Source organism: Cetorhinus maximus, chromosome 23 (genome assembly GCF_964194155.1).
Source record: "Cetorhinus maximus chromosome 23, sCetMax3.hap1.1, whole genome shotgun sequence".
Taxonomy (NCBI): domain Eukaryota; kingdom Metazoa; phylum Chordata; class Chondrichthyes; order Lamniformes; family Cetorhinidae; genus Cetorhinus; species Cetorhinus maximus.
Window position 1 is genome coordinate 51,233,612 of NC_135901.1, and position 12,895 is coordinate 51,246,506.

Sequence of the window (12,895 nt, forward strand, 5' to 3'; positions counted from 1 at the left end):
GTGTTAAAGGGGAAGAAAATTTCTCGCTGAATCTTCCACTTTTTTGCTGCACCTCCTTCCAAACATTGCAAACTCCTCCTGCATCTTCCATCCTGATATTTTTCTTTGTGACATTTTGATATGAAACTGCACAACTAATGTGAATAAAGTATGTGATGGGAAAAATGTGTTCAACCCCTCGGGGAACTGAACCACATTGACATAGAGAGAGGAACACACACAAACACATACACCAAGAGTGACAGAGGGCAAAGGAGAGGCAAACACCTCGAAAACGAGGATGTCACCAACTTGGCCAATTATTGTTCAATTTCAAATTGCAAATTTAGTGAATGTTTGCAAACGAACAGAAATAAGAAACGCAGAAATGATTGAATGGCTTTTATTTCATTTAACTGATAATTAATTCTGAAGGCAGTTTGCTAAAGTTAGGAATTGCCGATGATGCTTTCATTAGTCTCTGTGGCACAATTGGTCAGCACGTTCGGCTGTTAACCGAAAGGGGGACATTCATTGTGGATACATGGAAACAGTCTGATCCTACCCACTGCAGACACATCCATGTCACCGGGAACCAGCTCTCCTACACCCAGTGCCGTCTCCCTTCGAGCGTTTCAGTGTCTTGTCTGTTACCAAGTATTCTGATTGTCCTGAAGCCGATATTAGGTTTGAATTCCTGATGCGGAGTAACGAGAATCCTTTCAATGTCTCAGGTCAGTTAATTTCACTGATAACAAGTCAATGTTCCAGCATCTTAAACAAGGGAAAGGTGCCTTGACTGTCTCTGTTCAGTTGGACAGTTCACCCTTCATTCTCCTCGGATTCGATTCCTCAAAAGGGACTTCCTTTTTCTTCTTGAGTTCCCTGACCACATCTGGCAGCATCTTTGGATTGAGAGCCATAATTAACAGTTCAGATGCAGCACAGTCCTGATGAAATGTTGCAGACCTGAAATAAAAACAATGTTTCTCTCTCCACAGACGCTATCAGATCTGCTGAAAATTCCAGCATTTTCTGTTTCATTTCATATAGCCGGCATCTGCAGTATTTTGATTTTCTTTAAATGATTTGTGTTAAGAATGTGGAATCCATGACCAGTAGACTCCAAGATCCATGTCTGAGCTGAAACTGTATAGGTAAACTCACAATGTTAACATATTGTTCACCAGCTGGAAATGGAAAGGGATTCACCCTATCAACTCATTTACTGAGACGGCAACACAGTCTCAGTAGTGAGAGACCATTCAGATAATTCATGCATGTGAAAGGATTTATTCAGTTAGCCCACCAGTTAACACACCAGCTTTAAAAGTTCAAAGGACTTGATTCACAATTGAAGCATTGCTACTGGCAAGACACGGTTTCAATATTCCATGTATATTGAAGAAATATCATCAGTTCACCCCATCTGCTGAGACTTTAGTGAGGCCAAGTCTAACTGTAAGAGTTTGTTCTGCTGTTAATAGTTACATCCAGGAGAGAATTGTTGCGGATGTCAGTGCAATTTGGTCGCTGCATCAGTTCACTCAACAATTTTATATGTTGGCCCTATGGCCCCATCGTATTCTGATCAGAGGACAGAGATTTTGATTCTACATATCGACATTCAATGGCGGAGAGGTCACCCAGCATTCGCTGCGGCTAAGAATATGCCCTATCCTCACTAGAGCTCACCGCGCATGCGCTCATCGGCTAGCCTTTGGCGCATGCGCATTACGATCCGATTCACGAGCATGCGCAGTGCTGGCCTGTAACTGAAGCTGCTCAGCGCGGGTAATAGAAAATGTCGAGTGGAGCAAACTAACAGAGTTAGTGGGTGTGTGAGGAGGAATGGAGCCAGCGGAGTGGGCAGGAAAGCTTCATAAAGACACAGTGCAGGTCGCAGACCCCAAATAAAAAGGTACCGGTCTTGTGTTTGCAGAAAACGGGCCGAAAAATCCTGGATTTCTCCCTTCGCCAGGCCCGGGGTAACGGCCGCCATCTTTATAGGGGGCAATGTGCAGTAGTGCGCATGCGCGGTTATCCTGGTCCAGATAGCAGGAGGAGAGAATGTTGCGCATTTCTATAATAAAAGCAAAAAACTGCGGATGCTGGAAATCCAAAACAAAAACGAAAATGCCTGGAAAAATTCAGCAGGTCTGGCAGCATCTGCGGAGAGGAACACAGTTAACGTTTCGAGTCCGAATGACCCTTCAACAGTTGAAGGGTCCTTCGGACTCGAAACGTGAACTGTGTTCCTCTCCGCAGATGCTGCCAGACCTGCTGAGTTTTTCCAGGTATTTTCGTTTTTGTTGCGAATTTCTATCCTGGACTGACAGGGATAGTTTTTGGAAACTCCTTTTACAGGAGGTTAGAAGGGGAGGATTTACACACAGCAAACTCAAACCAAGAGAAATGTTTTTTTTTCTCAATTTCTACCCTAGACTGACAGGAATGGATTTTGAGTACTGTATTTATTGGATTCTAGAAGATGAGGTTTTGCAGATGGGAAACTCAAACCAAACATCACCTCAAAGTCTGATAGAATCACTCGATTCATCAGGATCTGGATATTATCGGCCTCTGAGTGTAAGCAATAAGTTCTAGGTCATTAGCACTCACTGTGTAAAATTTCTTCCTCATATCTCTCCGGTAGATCTTGCCCAAAATCTTTAAACTGTGTCTCTGAATCTTTTTACGATTAGTTTATGGAAACCGCCTTTAACTGGCTCATATAAACCTCAGGACCCTCACATCCTTCATAACGTGTGGTGATGACTGGTTTGCACAGACTCAGAGGTTCTGTGTCTGTGACATCATCACACATCGACAATTGCACTGTGACATCATCACAGATCGACAATTACACTGTGACATCACCCCGCTCTCCAGGTACTTCCTCAACTGGGAGATTTTTCTCTGACTCCAGTACTTATAATATCTTTCCAGCTGCAGGTTCCAGCAGGAGAGTTTAAATTTAAAAATGGTGAAATTGTTTCAGAGTACCATTCATCTACAATTTCGAGATTTTAGTTCTGTGCTCTGTTTCTGTGAGAGGTTCCATTGCTCTGGGGCTGGTGTAAGTCCTTTTGCTGTGGATCTGAACCCATGTTCATCCATTGCTCTGTTTCACCTCTGCCCTCCCTGATCACCTCTCTACCATTGTCTAACTTCCTCTGTCTCTAATACTGCGTGTAGTTTAGCTCTGTTTAGGATTTTACTGTGACTCCTTCTGACTGTCTCAATGAAGTGTCCACCGATGCCCATCCCCTGACCATGTGCTGCTGGCTTCCCAGCTTTATCTTCCCACAGTTTCTTTCATAGTCAGGAATTGTTTTTCCTGTGCTATAGTCCATTTCTCTTCCACTTCTGAGCTTATATTGCGCATCAGATTTTGCACCATCTTTATTCCCCGTAATTCATTCTGCGCATCCTGAAACATTAACTCTTCGTTTCACTCTCCACGGATACTGCCTGACCTGGTAAGTTTTTCCAATAGCGCTAGCGAAAGTGAACTGGAAAATTAGGTAAGGGGATGGGCCAATGGAGATGCAGTGGCAGACATTTGAGGGGATATTTCAGAATACACAGAATAAATAGATACATTCAAACAAGAGATAAAAATTTCAAGAGGACGACCCTCACGTGTAGTTAACTCAGAAAGTTAAAGATAATATCAAACTTAAAGGAAAATCATATAATTGCGCAAAGATGGATGGCAGGTCAGAAGATTGGTGAGAATATTTTAAAACTGCAAAGGATGATGAAGGGATTAATAACAATGGAAAAATTAGAGTATGAGTGAAAGCCAGCTAGAAAGATAAAGGAAGTTCGTAAGATTAAAAAAGAAGTTCTATAGACACTGAAAAATGAAAAGAGTTATGAAAGTGAACATTGGTCCTATAGAAAGTGAGTCTGCAAATTAATAATGGAAAACAAGGAGCTGGCAGATGAATTAAACAGGTATTTACATCGGTCTTCAGAAAATAAGATCAAAGTAACATCCCAAAAAATAGCTGTAAATCAGGACCTGGAAGGGAGGGAGGAACTCAAGAAAATTACAATCACCAGTGAAGTAGTACTGAGCAAATTGTTGAAGCTGTGGGCTGACAAGTGCCTGGGTCCTGATGGACTTCACCCTAGGGTCTTAAAAGAAGTGGCTAATGACATAGTTGATGCATTCGTTTTAATTTATTAAAATTCCCTAGACTCAGGGAGGTTTCATTAGGTTGGAAATTAGCAAATGCAACTCCTTTATTCAAAAAGGGAGGGAGACAGAAGGCAGGAAATTACAGACCAGCGAGCTTAATGTCTGTTGTAGGCAAAATGTTAGAAGCTATTATTAAAGACATTGTGGCAGAGCATGAAGAAAAGTTAAAGGTAATCAGGCAGAGTCAATATGGTTTTGTGTAAGGGAAATCATGTTTAACCAATTTATTGGAGTGCTTTGAAGGAGTCACATGTGCTGTGGATAAAGGGGAATCGCTGGATGTGCTGCACTTAGATTTCCAGAAGGCATTTGATAAGGTTCCACATCAAAGGTTCTTGTGGAAAATAAAAGTTCATGGTGTAGGGGATAACATATTGGCATGGGTAGATGATTGGCTCACTAATAGGAAACAGAGAGTTGGCAAAAATGGGTGTTTTTCTGGTTGGTGGGATGTAACAAATGGTGTGCCACTGGGATTAGTGCTGGAGCCTCAACTTTTTACAGTTTATATAAATGACTTGGATGAAGGGACCAAGGGAATGGTGGCTAAATTTGCAGATGACACAAAGATAGGTAGGAAAGTGAGTTGTGAAGAGGACAGAAGGAAGCTACAAAGGGTTATAAATAGGTTAAGTGAGTGGCAAAGATCTGGCAAATGGAGTATAATGTGGGCAAAAGTTAAATTGTTCATCTTGGCAGGAAGAATAAAAAATAAATTATCTAAATAGTGAGAGATTGCAGAGCTCTGAGATTCAGGGGGATCTGGGTGTCCTAGTGCATGAATCACAAAAGGTTAGTATGCAGGTACAACGGGTAATTAGGAACGCTAATAGAATGTTAATATTTATTGTGAGGGGAATTGAGAACAAAAGTAGAGTGGTTATGCTTCAGTTGTACAGGGCACAGGTGAGATCACATCTGGAGAACTGTGTACAGTACTGGTCTCCTTATTTCAGGAAACATGTAAATGTGTTAGATGCAGCTTAGAAAAAGGTTACTAGACTAATACCAGGAATGGGCAGATTGTGTTATGTGGAAAGATTGGACAGGTTAGGCTTGTATTACTGAAGTTTAGAAGGGAAAGATATGACTTGAATCAAACCTTTAAGATCCTGAGGGATTTTGACAGGGTCGTTGTGGCGAGGAAATTTCCTCTTGTGGGAGAATTCAGAACGAGGGGTCACTGTTTAAAAATAAGGGGGCGCCGATTTAAGACAGAGATGAGGGGAATGCTTCTCTCTCAGAGGGTAGTGAATCTTTGGAATTCTCATCCTCAAAAGGCAGATGAGCTGAGACGGGGGCTGAGTCAGCGATGTTACTGAGTGGAAATAGGTGGTCTTGGTGAAGATGTGGATTTTTGTTTGGAAGCTCATCTTGGGGTGAAATATTTCACCATGGTTGTGAACAGTCTGTTTCAGTCTCAGACAGTTGTCAGGGAGAGGGATGGAGTCGGTGGATAGGGAGTGGAGTTTGTCGCGGGAAATGAAGACAATGACTTTGGTCTTCCCAATTTTTAAATGGAGGAAATTTCTCCCCATCCATTACTGGATGTCAGACAAGTCAGGACGGTGTGTGACTTGGAGGGGAACTTGGAAGTGATGGTGTTCACATACACCTGCTACCCTGGTCCTTCTCGTTGGAAGAGTTTGATGGTTTGGGAGATTCTATCAAAGTTCTGGTCAAGTTGCAGTGATACAAAATCTTGCTTATCACCTGCATCTCACATCTCTCTCTCTCTGCTCCAATAGAGGCCAGAGTTTGTATAGATCCAGACAGCATGACAGGTTCCCTTCCCTGAAGGACATTAGTGAACCAGTTGGGTTTTTATGACAATCCAGCAGTTTTCATGGTCACTTTTTCCTCGTGCCGGCCCCACAAATTCCCAGATTCATTCAGCTCAATTTCACAACCTGCCTTTGTGTTTCTGTGGGTTCTCTCTCACTCCCTTTTTTCTGTTTTAAATCAGTTTCACAGGGTATCAGAAGGAGAGAACTTGTGGTTGGGAAACTGAAACCAAACATCACATCAGGATCTGACGGAGTCGAGTCGCCCAATTTATCGTAACCTGAACATTATCGGATTTTGAACATGGAAGGAAAAATCGTTCACAGTGGGGAGAAACTGTACACATGTCCTGTGTGTGGACGAGGCTTCAGCCGATTATTTGACCTGTCGGAACATAAATGCAGTCACAAAGCAGAGAAGATGTGGGGATTGTGGGAAGGGATTTAATTACCCAGTTCAACTGGAAACTCATCGGCGCATTCACACTGGCGAGAGACCGTTCACCAGCTCCGAGTGTGGGGAGGGATTCACTCAGTCACCCAACCTGCAGAGACACCAGCGAGTTCACACAGGGGAGAGACCTTTCAAATGTCTGGACTGTGGGAAGGGCTTTAAAAGTTCTGGGGAACTGATGTCCCATCAACGTGTTCACACTGATGAGAGACCGTTCAGGTGCTCTCAGTGTGGGACTGGGTTTATATGGTCATCTCAACTCACTGAACACCAGCAAATTCACACTGGGGAGAGGCTGTTCACCTGCTTTGAATGTGGGAAGGGATTTAATCGGTCATCGAACCTGCAGACACACCAGGGAGTTCACACTGGGGAGAAACCATTCACTTGCTCTGAGTGTGGGAAAAGTTTCAGTCAGTTATCCCACGTGATAACACACCAGCGACTTCACAAGTAACTACAGTGATGGGATTTTGCTGTTCATCACATCCAGGACTGAACCATATTCATTGGGGTTTGTTTTTGCTGATGTTAATGAACTCCAGCCCAGTTATAGGTTTTAATATTCTGGATAAAATTCAAATAAATCCGCTTGGTGTTTTACAGTGTGATGAATCTTTTCAATATCTCTGACACAAGTTAGTTCCTTTCAAAGTGCTCTCCCTCGCTCCTCCATCCTCACCTCCAATAATAAGTATGAGGAACCCATGGAGCTTCTATGTCACTAAGATTGAGACAATTCGATCAGCTGCCTCTGCTGCTTCCCTCCCTTCCACTAGCTCACTGGGACAAACTGTCTCTAAAGCTTTCCTTTGTCTGAGCCCTGAACCCACATCTTTATCTAGTTTCTCTCCCATTTCCCCTCAGTGCTCATCTTGTCCTTGAGACCCACCTCCTGCTCCATCAAGCCTATTCCTACTGAACTCTTGATCACCCAAACTCTCCCTCATTTCTTTCTCTGTCTGTCTGCAGTCTTTGACACCATTGACCAAATCTTCCTCCTCCAATGCCTGTCCACTGGTGTCCAGCTGGGTGGGACTGCACGCTCTTGATTCCTTTCTTATCAATCTCATTGTAGCCAGAGAATCACCTGCAGTAACTGTGGCTATTTGAGTTACAATTTCACAGATTGACTCACTCAGTAAGTGATCAGATCTCACTGAACTTAGATATAAAAATGATCCATTATCAGTCTCACAGTGACGGTATCTTACAGACCAAGTCTTTCTTAAGATCAATGGAGAAGAGTGAAAACATTCTCGTCCACAACCCAAGCACATGGTGAGAAAAAATATCTGAAAATTCCCTTTAAAATGAAAGGTACAGCAGCACGACACTGCACTGCTCTGTTACAGACTTATTGAAACAGATTCATTGTCACCTTCTCCCTTCCCACATTCGAGGGCATTTTCCACACACTTTCCAGATGACACAGTCATTTACTTGTACTTCTTGCTATTCAGTATTGTGTTTTCACTGCTCACAATGTGATCTCCTCTACGCTGAGGAGACTAATTCCCGATTGGGTGACTGTTTTGCGGAACATCACCATTCAGTCTGCAACTGTGATCCTGAGCTTCTGCTCATTTACTGTTTTAATTCTAGGAATCACTTTTGGTCTGAACTCTCTGTCCTCAGCCTCCTGCACTGTTCCAATGAAGCTCAGTGGAAGCTCGGGAAACAGCAGCTCATCTTTTATTTGACACTTCACAACCTCCTAGACTCAAGCTTCATTTCAACAATTTCAGATCATTGCCACCACTCCCATTTTTTTCAGACAGTCGGTTCTGCTGTTGCCATTTATCCCTCCTCTGGACCTGTCTTTTGTTTCTCCTCTTGTCCCATTAGTTTATTTACTTGTCTCATTATCACCCAATGTTGTATCATCCCCTTTCTCATTTAATCACTCCAGCCTTCCATCCCATCACAAGACCGTTTGTCCTTTCCTCGTCTCTTTTCCCTGACTCTGTACTTGTTTGTAAACTATTACATCTCCAAATTCTTCCATTTTCTATAAAATGCCAGCGACCTGAAACATTCTCTGTTTCCCTCTCCAGAGAAGCTGTTGACCTGCTGAATGTTTCCAACATTTTCTGTTTTGAGCTCGGATTTCCCGCATCTGCAGTGTCTTGTTTCAGGGTCACAGTGGATCAGTTTTCTCTGATTTATCGTTCCCTGTTTAGAGGTGAAGAAGGAGCTTTTACAGAATGAGACAATAACTGTCCCCCTGTTCAACATGAAACTAAACTCACTGTTAATTCCTCCTCAGTAACAATTGTAAACACAAAGCTTCCAGCCGGGATTGAACCGGGGACTTTCTCATGTAAAGTAAAGGTGATAATCAGTGCACTAGGGAAATGAGTGTGAATCCCCCCCGGACAGAGGGGAACTGACCATCCATCTCTAGCTCTAATTCCCAAACAGAAAATGCTGCCAAGAATCAGCAAGTCAGGCTGAGTCTGTGGCCGCTCTCACCATCTGAAACCGTCACAATGCCCGGCTGATTGACGGCAGCTCTGGACCAATAGGAAGAGGGGGCGGGACTGGGGGACCGAGCGGGAGTGGCTGGTCCTCCGACCAATCGGAGTGAATGAGGGGCGGGGCCGGGCTGGGAGTGAAGCATGCGCAGTGTGAGTAATGGCGATGAAGGGAAGCTTCTTTCTTAGTTTCGCAATCGGTGAGTGGATGAAATGGTGGGGAGAAGGGAGCGATGGATCAGGCCGGTGGGCGGGTTGGCTTCGTAAACATGTTGTGTAAACGGCAAACACAGAGAAAGAACTTATGGTAAACTTTGGACCGTCCCCTTCGTTTACGCCGAGGTTTCTCCCACTTTCAGGCCCAGGGTTAATGGCCGCCATCTTTATTGGGGGCAACGCCTGGCGGGGCGCATGCGCGGCGGCCATCTTTATTGGGGTCAACTTTTTGGAATCTTAATTGACAGAATAAGAACAACTTGTCCATCAAACTGCTTCATGCTTTGAGTTACAATGTCTTATTAATGAGGTGGAACAACGGTATCTGTCCAAGTCAGTGACAATAATTCGTATTTATACTGGGACTTTAACATAATAAAACTTCACAAGGCATTTCACAGAAATGTTACAAAGTAACATTTGATATTGAGCCACATAAGGAGATATTGGGGCAAGTGACCAAAAGCTTGGTCAAAGAGGTCGGTTTTAAGGAATGATTTGTAGGGGAGAAAGAGAGGTGGAGAAGTCCAAGGACAAAAATCCAGAACTTGTGGCCTTGGCAAATGAAAGCACAGTCACCAATGGTGAAGTGATTAAAATCAGGAATGCTCAAGAGGCTGGAATTAGATGAGTTTAGAGATCTCGGAGGGGTGTGTGGCTGGAGGAGATTACAGACATAGGGATGATCACAACCATGGAGGAAAACAAGGATGAGAAATATAAAATTTAGTTGCTTCCTAACGAGGAACCTTTCTGGGTCACTGAGCACAGGGGAGCTGGGTGAACAAGACTTGGTGCGAGTAAGCACACGGGCAGCAGAGTTTTGAATGACCTCAAAATTACAGGGAGGTTGAATGTGGGAGGCCGGCCGGGAGTGCGTTAGGATAATTAAGTCTAGAGGTAACAAAGGAATGGATGAGAGTTTCAGCAGCAGATGAGCTGAGACTGGGGTGGAGTCGGGCGATGTTACTGAGGTGGAAATAGGCGGTCTTGGTGATGATGTGGATATGTGGTTGGAAGCTCATCTTGGGGTGAAATATTTCACCATGATTGTGAACAGCCTGATTCAGTCTCAGACAGTTATCTGGGAGAGGGATGGAGTCGGTGTCTAGGGAGTGGAGTTTGTAGTGGGGGCTGAAGACAATGGCATCAGTCTTCTCAATATTTAAATGGAGGAAATGTCTGCTCATCCAGTACTGGATATCAGACAAGTCAGGACAGTGTGTGACTCTCAGGGGAACTTAGAGTTGATCGTGTTCACATACACCTGCTACCCTGGTTCTTCTAGGGGGAGGAGGTTGAGGGTTTGGGAAATTCTGTCAAAGTTCTGGTTGCGTTGTAGAAATATGAAATGTTTCTCCTTCACCCCCTGCTGCTCCTAGATACCTCTCTCTCTCTCTCTCTCTCTATCTATGTGCTGTCATAGAGGCCAGAGTCTTATGTAAGCCCAAACCGGGTGGCAGGTTCCCTTCCCTGAAGGACATTAGTGAACCAGTTGGTTTTTTATGACAATCCAGCAGTTTTCATGGTCACTTTTTCCTCGTGCCGGCCCCACAAATTCCCAGATTCATTCTGCTCAATTTCACAACCTGTCTTCGTGTTTTTGTGGGTTCTCTCTCACTCCCTTTTTTCTGTTTTAAATCAATTTCACAGGGTGTTAGAAGGGGATGATTTGCAGTCAGGAAACTGAAACCAAACATCACATCAGGATCTGACGGAGTCGCCCAATTTATCACAACCTGAATATCATCGGATTTTGAACATGGAAAGAAGTTGTACTGTTCACAGTGGGGGGGAAATGATACACGTGTCCTGTGTGTGGATGTGGCTTCAGCCGATCATCTGATCTGTCAAAACATAAATATGATCACAACGGAGACAAAGGACAGAAATGTGAGACTGTGGGAAGGGATTCAGATCCCCCTCTGAGCTGGAAACCCATCGGCGCTGACAGACTGGGGAGAGACCGTTTCCCTGCTTCACCTGTGGGAAGGGATTCACTTAGTTATCCCACCTGCTGAGGCACTAGTGAGTTCACACTGGAGAGAGACCTTTTACATGCCCAGACTGTGAGAAGTGCAATAAAAGTTTTGGAGATCTGATGTCCCACCAACGTATTCACACCGATGAGAGACCGTTCAGGTGCTCTCACTGTGGGACTGGGTTCAGGCAATCATCTGACCTCATTGTACACCAGCGAGTTCACACTGGGGAGAGGCCGTTCACCTGCTCCCAGTGTGGAAAGACATTCACTCAGTCATCCACCCTGATGCGACACCAGCGACTTCACACCGGAGAGAGGCCATTTACCTGCTCTGAGTGTGGAAGGGATTCACTCAATCTTCCAACCTGATGAGGCATCATCGAGTTCACACTGGGGAGAAGCCATTCACCTGCTCCGAGTGTGGGAAGGGATTCACTCAGTTGTCCGAGTTGCTGTCACATCAGCGAGTTCACACTGGGAAGAGACCTTTTAAATGTCAAGACTGTGGGAAGTGCTACAAAAGTACTGGAGAGCTGTTGTCCCATCAACGTGTTCACACTGACGAGAGACCGTTCAGGTGCTCTCACTGCGGGACTGGATTCAGGCGATCATCTCAACTCATTCTACACCAGCGAATTCACACTGGGGAGAGGCCGTTCACCTGCTCCGAGTGTGGGAAGGGATTCACCCAGTCATCTCACCTGCTGATACACCAGCGAGTTCACACTGATGAGAGACCTTTTAAATGCCCAGACTGTGGGAAGTGCTATAAACATTCTGGTGAACTGATGTCCCATCAACATGTTCACAATGATGAGAGACATTTTAAATGCCCAGACTGTGGGAAGTGTTTTAAAAGTTCCAAGAACCTGATGTCCCATCAACGTGTTCACACTGACGACCGACCATTCAGGTGCTCTCACTGTGGGACTGGGTTCAAGACATCATCTGAACTCACTGTACACCAGCGAATTCACACTGGGGAGAGGCCGTTCACCTGCTCTGAGTGTGGGAAAGGATTCACTCAGTTATCCAACCTGCTGAGACACCAGCGAGTTCACACTGGGGAGAGGCCATTCACCTGCTCCCAGTGTGGGAAGGGATTCACTCGGTCATCAAACCTGCTGAGACACCAGCGAGTTCACAAGTAACTGCAGTGAATGGATTTTGCTGTTAATCACATCCAAAACTGAATCATATTCATTGGAGTCTGTTTCTGCTGAAGTTAATAAGCTCCACTCACATATAGGGGTTAATATTCTGGCTAAAAATCAAATAAATCAGCTTTTTGTTGAATGCTCACTGTTATTATCTCTCACACAAGTTAGCTTCTTTTAAAGTGCTCTCCCTCTCCCCTGTCTCCTCCATCCTCACCACCAGCAACAAGTGTGAGGAGCTCATGGAGCTTCTTTGTCACTAAGATTGACACAATCTGATCAGCTGCCTCTGCTGCTTCCCTCCCTTCCACTAGCCCACCAGGACAAACTGTATTTAAAGTCCCCCCTTGTCTGAGCCCTGAACCCACATCTTTCTTTAGTTTCCCCACCCCCATTTCCCCTCATGCCACCTTAGTGCTCATCTTGTCCATGAGACCCACCTCCTGCTCCATTGACCCTATTCCCACTAAACTGCTGATCACCCAACTACCCCATGTTCAATCAGATTGTTAATGGTTCTTTCTCTCCAGGTACTGTCCCTCTCTCCTTCAAATCTGCCATCATCACCCCCTCCTCAAAAAACAAACCTTTCACCCCACCGTCCTTACTGCCTCATCTCCAACCTCCCTCTCCT

At 44.6% G+C, this 12,895-nt stretch overlaps 1 protein-coding gene and 1 long non-coding RNA gene across 2 annotated transcripts in view; both read left to right on the forward strand.

Moving 5' to 3' along the window:
• LOC144698030 (uncharacterized) overlaps positions 1-12,400 on the forward strand; it is a 45,023-nt gene extending 32,623 nt beyond the window's left edge. The window contains 5 exon segments of the mRNA XM_078569969.1: positions 6,379-6,508; positions 9,866-9,920; positions 11,156-11,447; positions 11,450-11,655; positions 11,707-12,400. Of these exon segments, the coding sequence (XP_078426095.1) occupies positions 6,379-6,508; positions 9,866-9,920; positions 11,156-11,447; positions 11,450-11,655; positions 11,707-12,255 (1,232 nt within the window). The 3' untranslated portion in view covers positions 12,256-12,400.
• Positions 1,763-7,029, forward strand: LOC144698289 (uncharacterized). Its single transcript, XR_013580478.1, has 2 exons — positions 1,763-1,900; positions 6,156-7,029. It is a non-coding gene; the product is annotated as an uncharacterized LOC144698289 (long non-coding RNA).
• Positions 12,401-12,895: the final 495 nt, after the last annotated feature.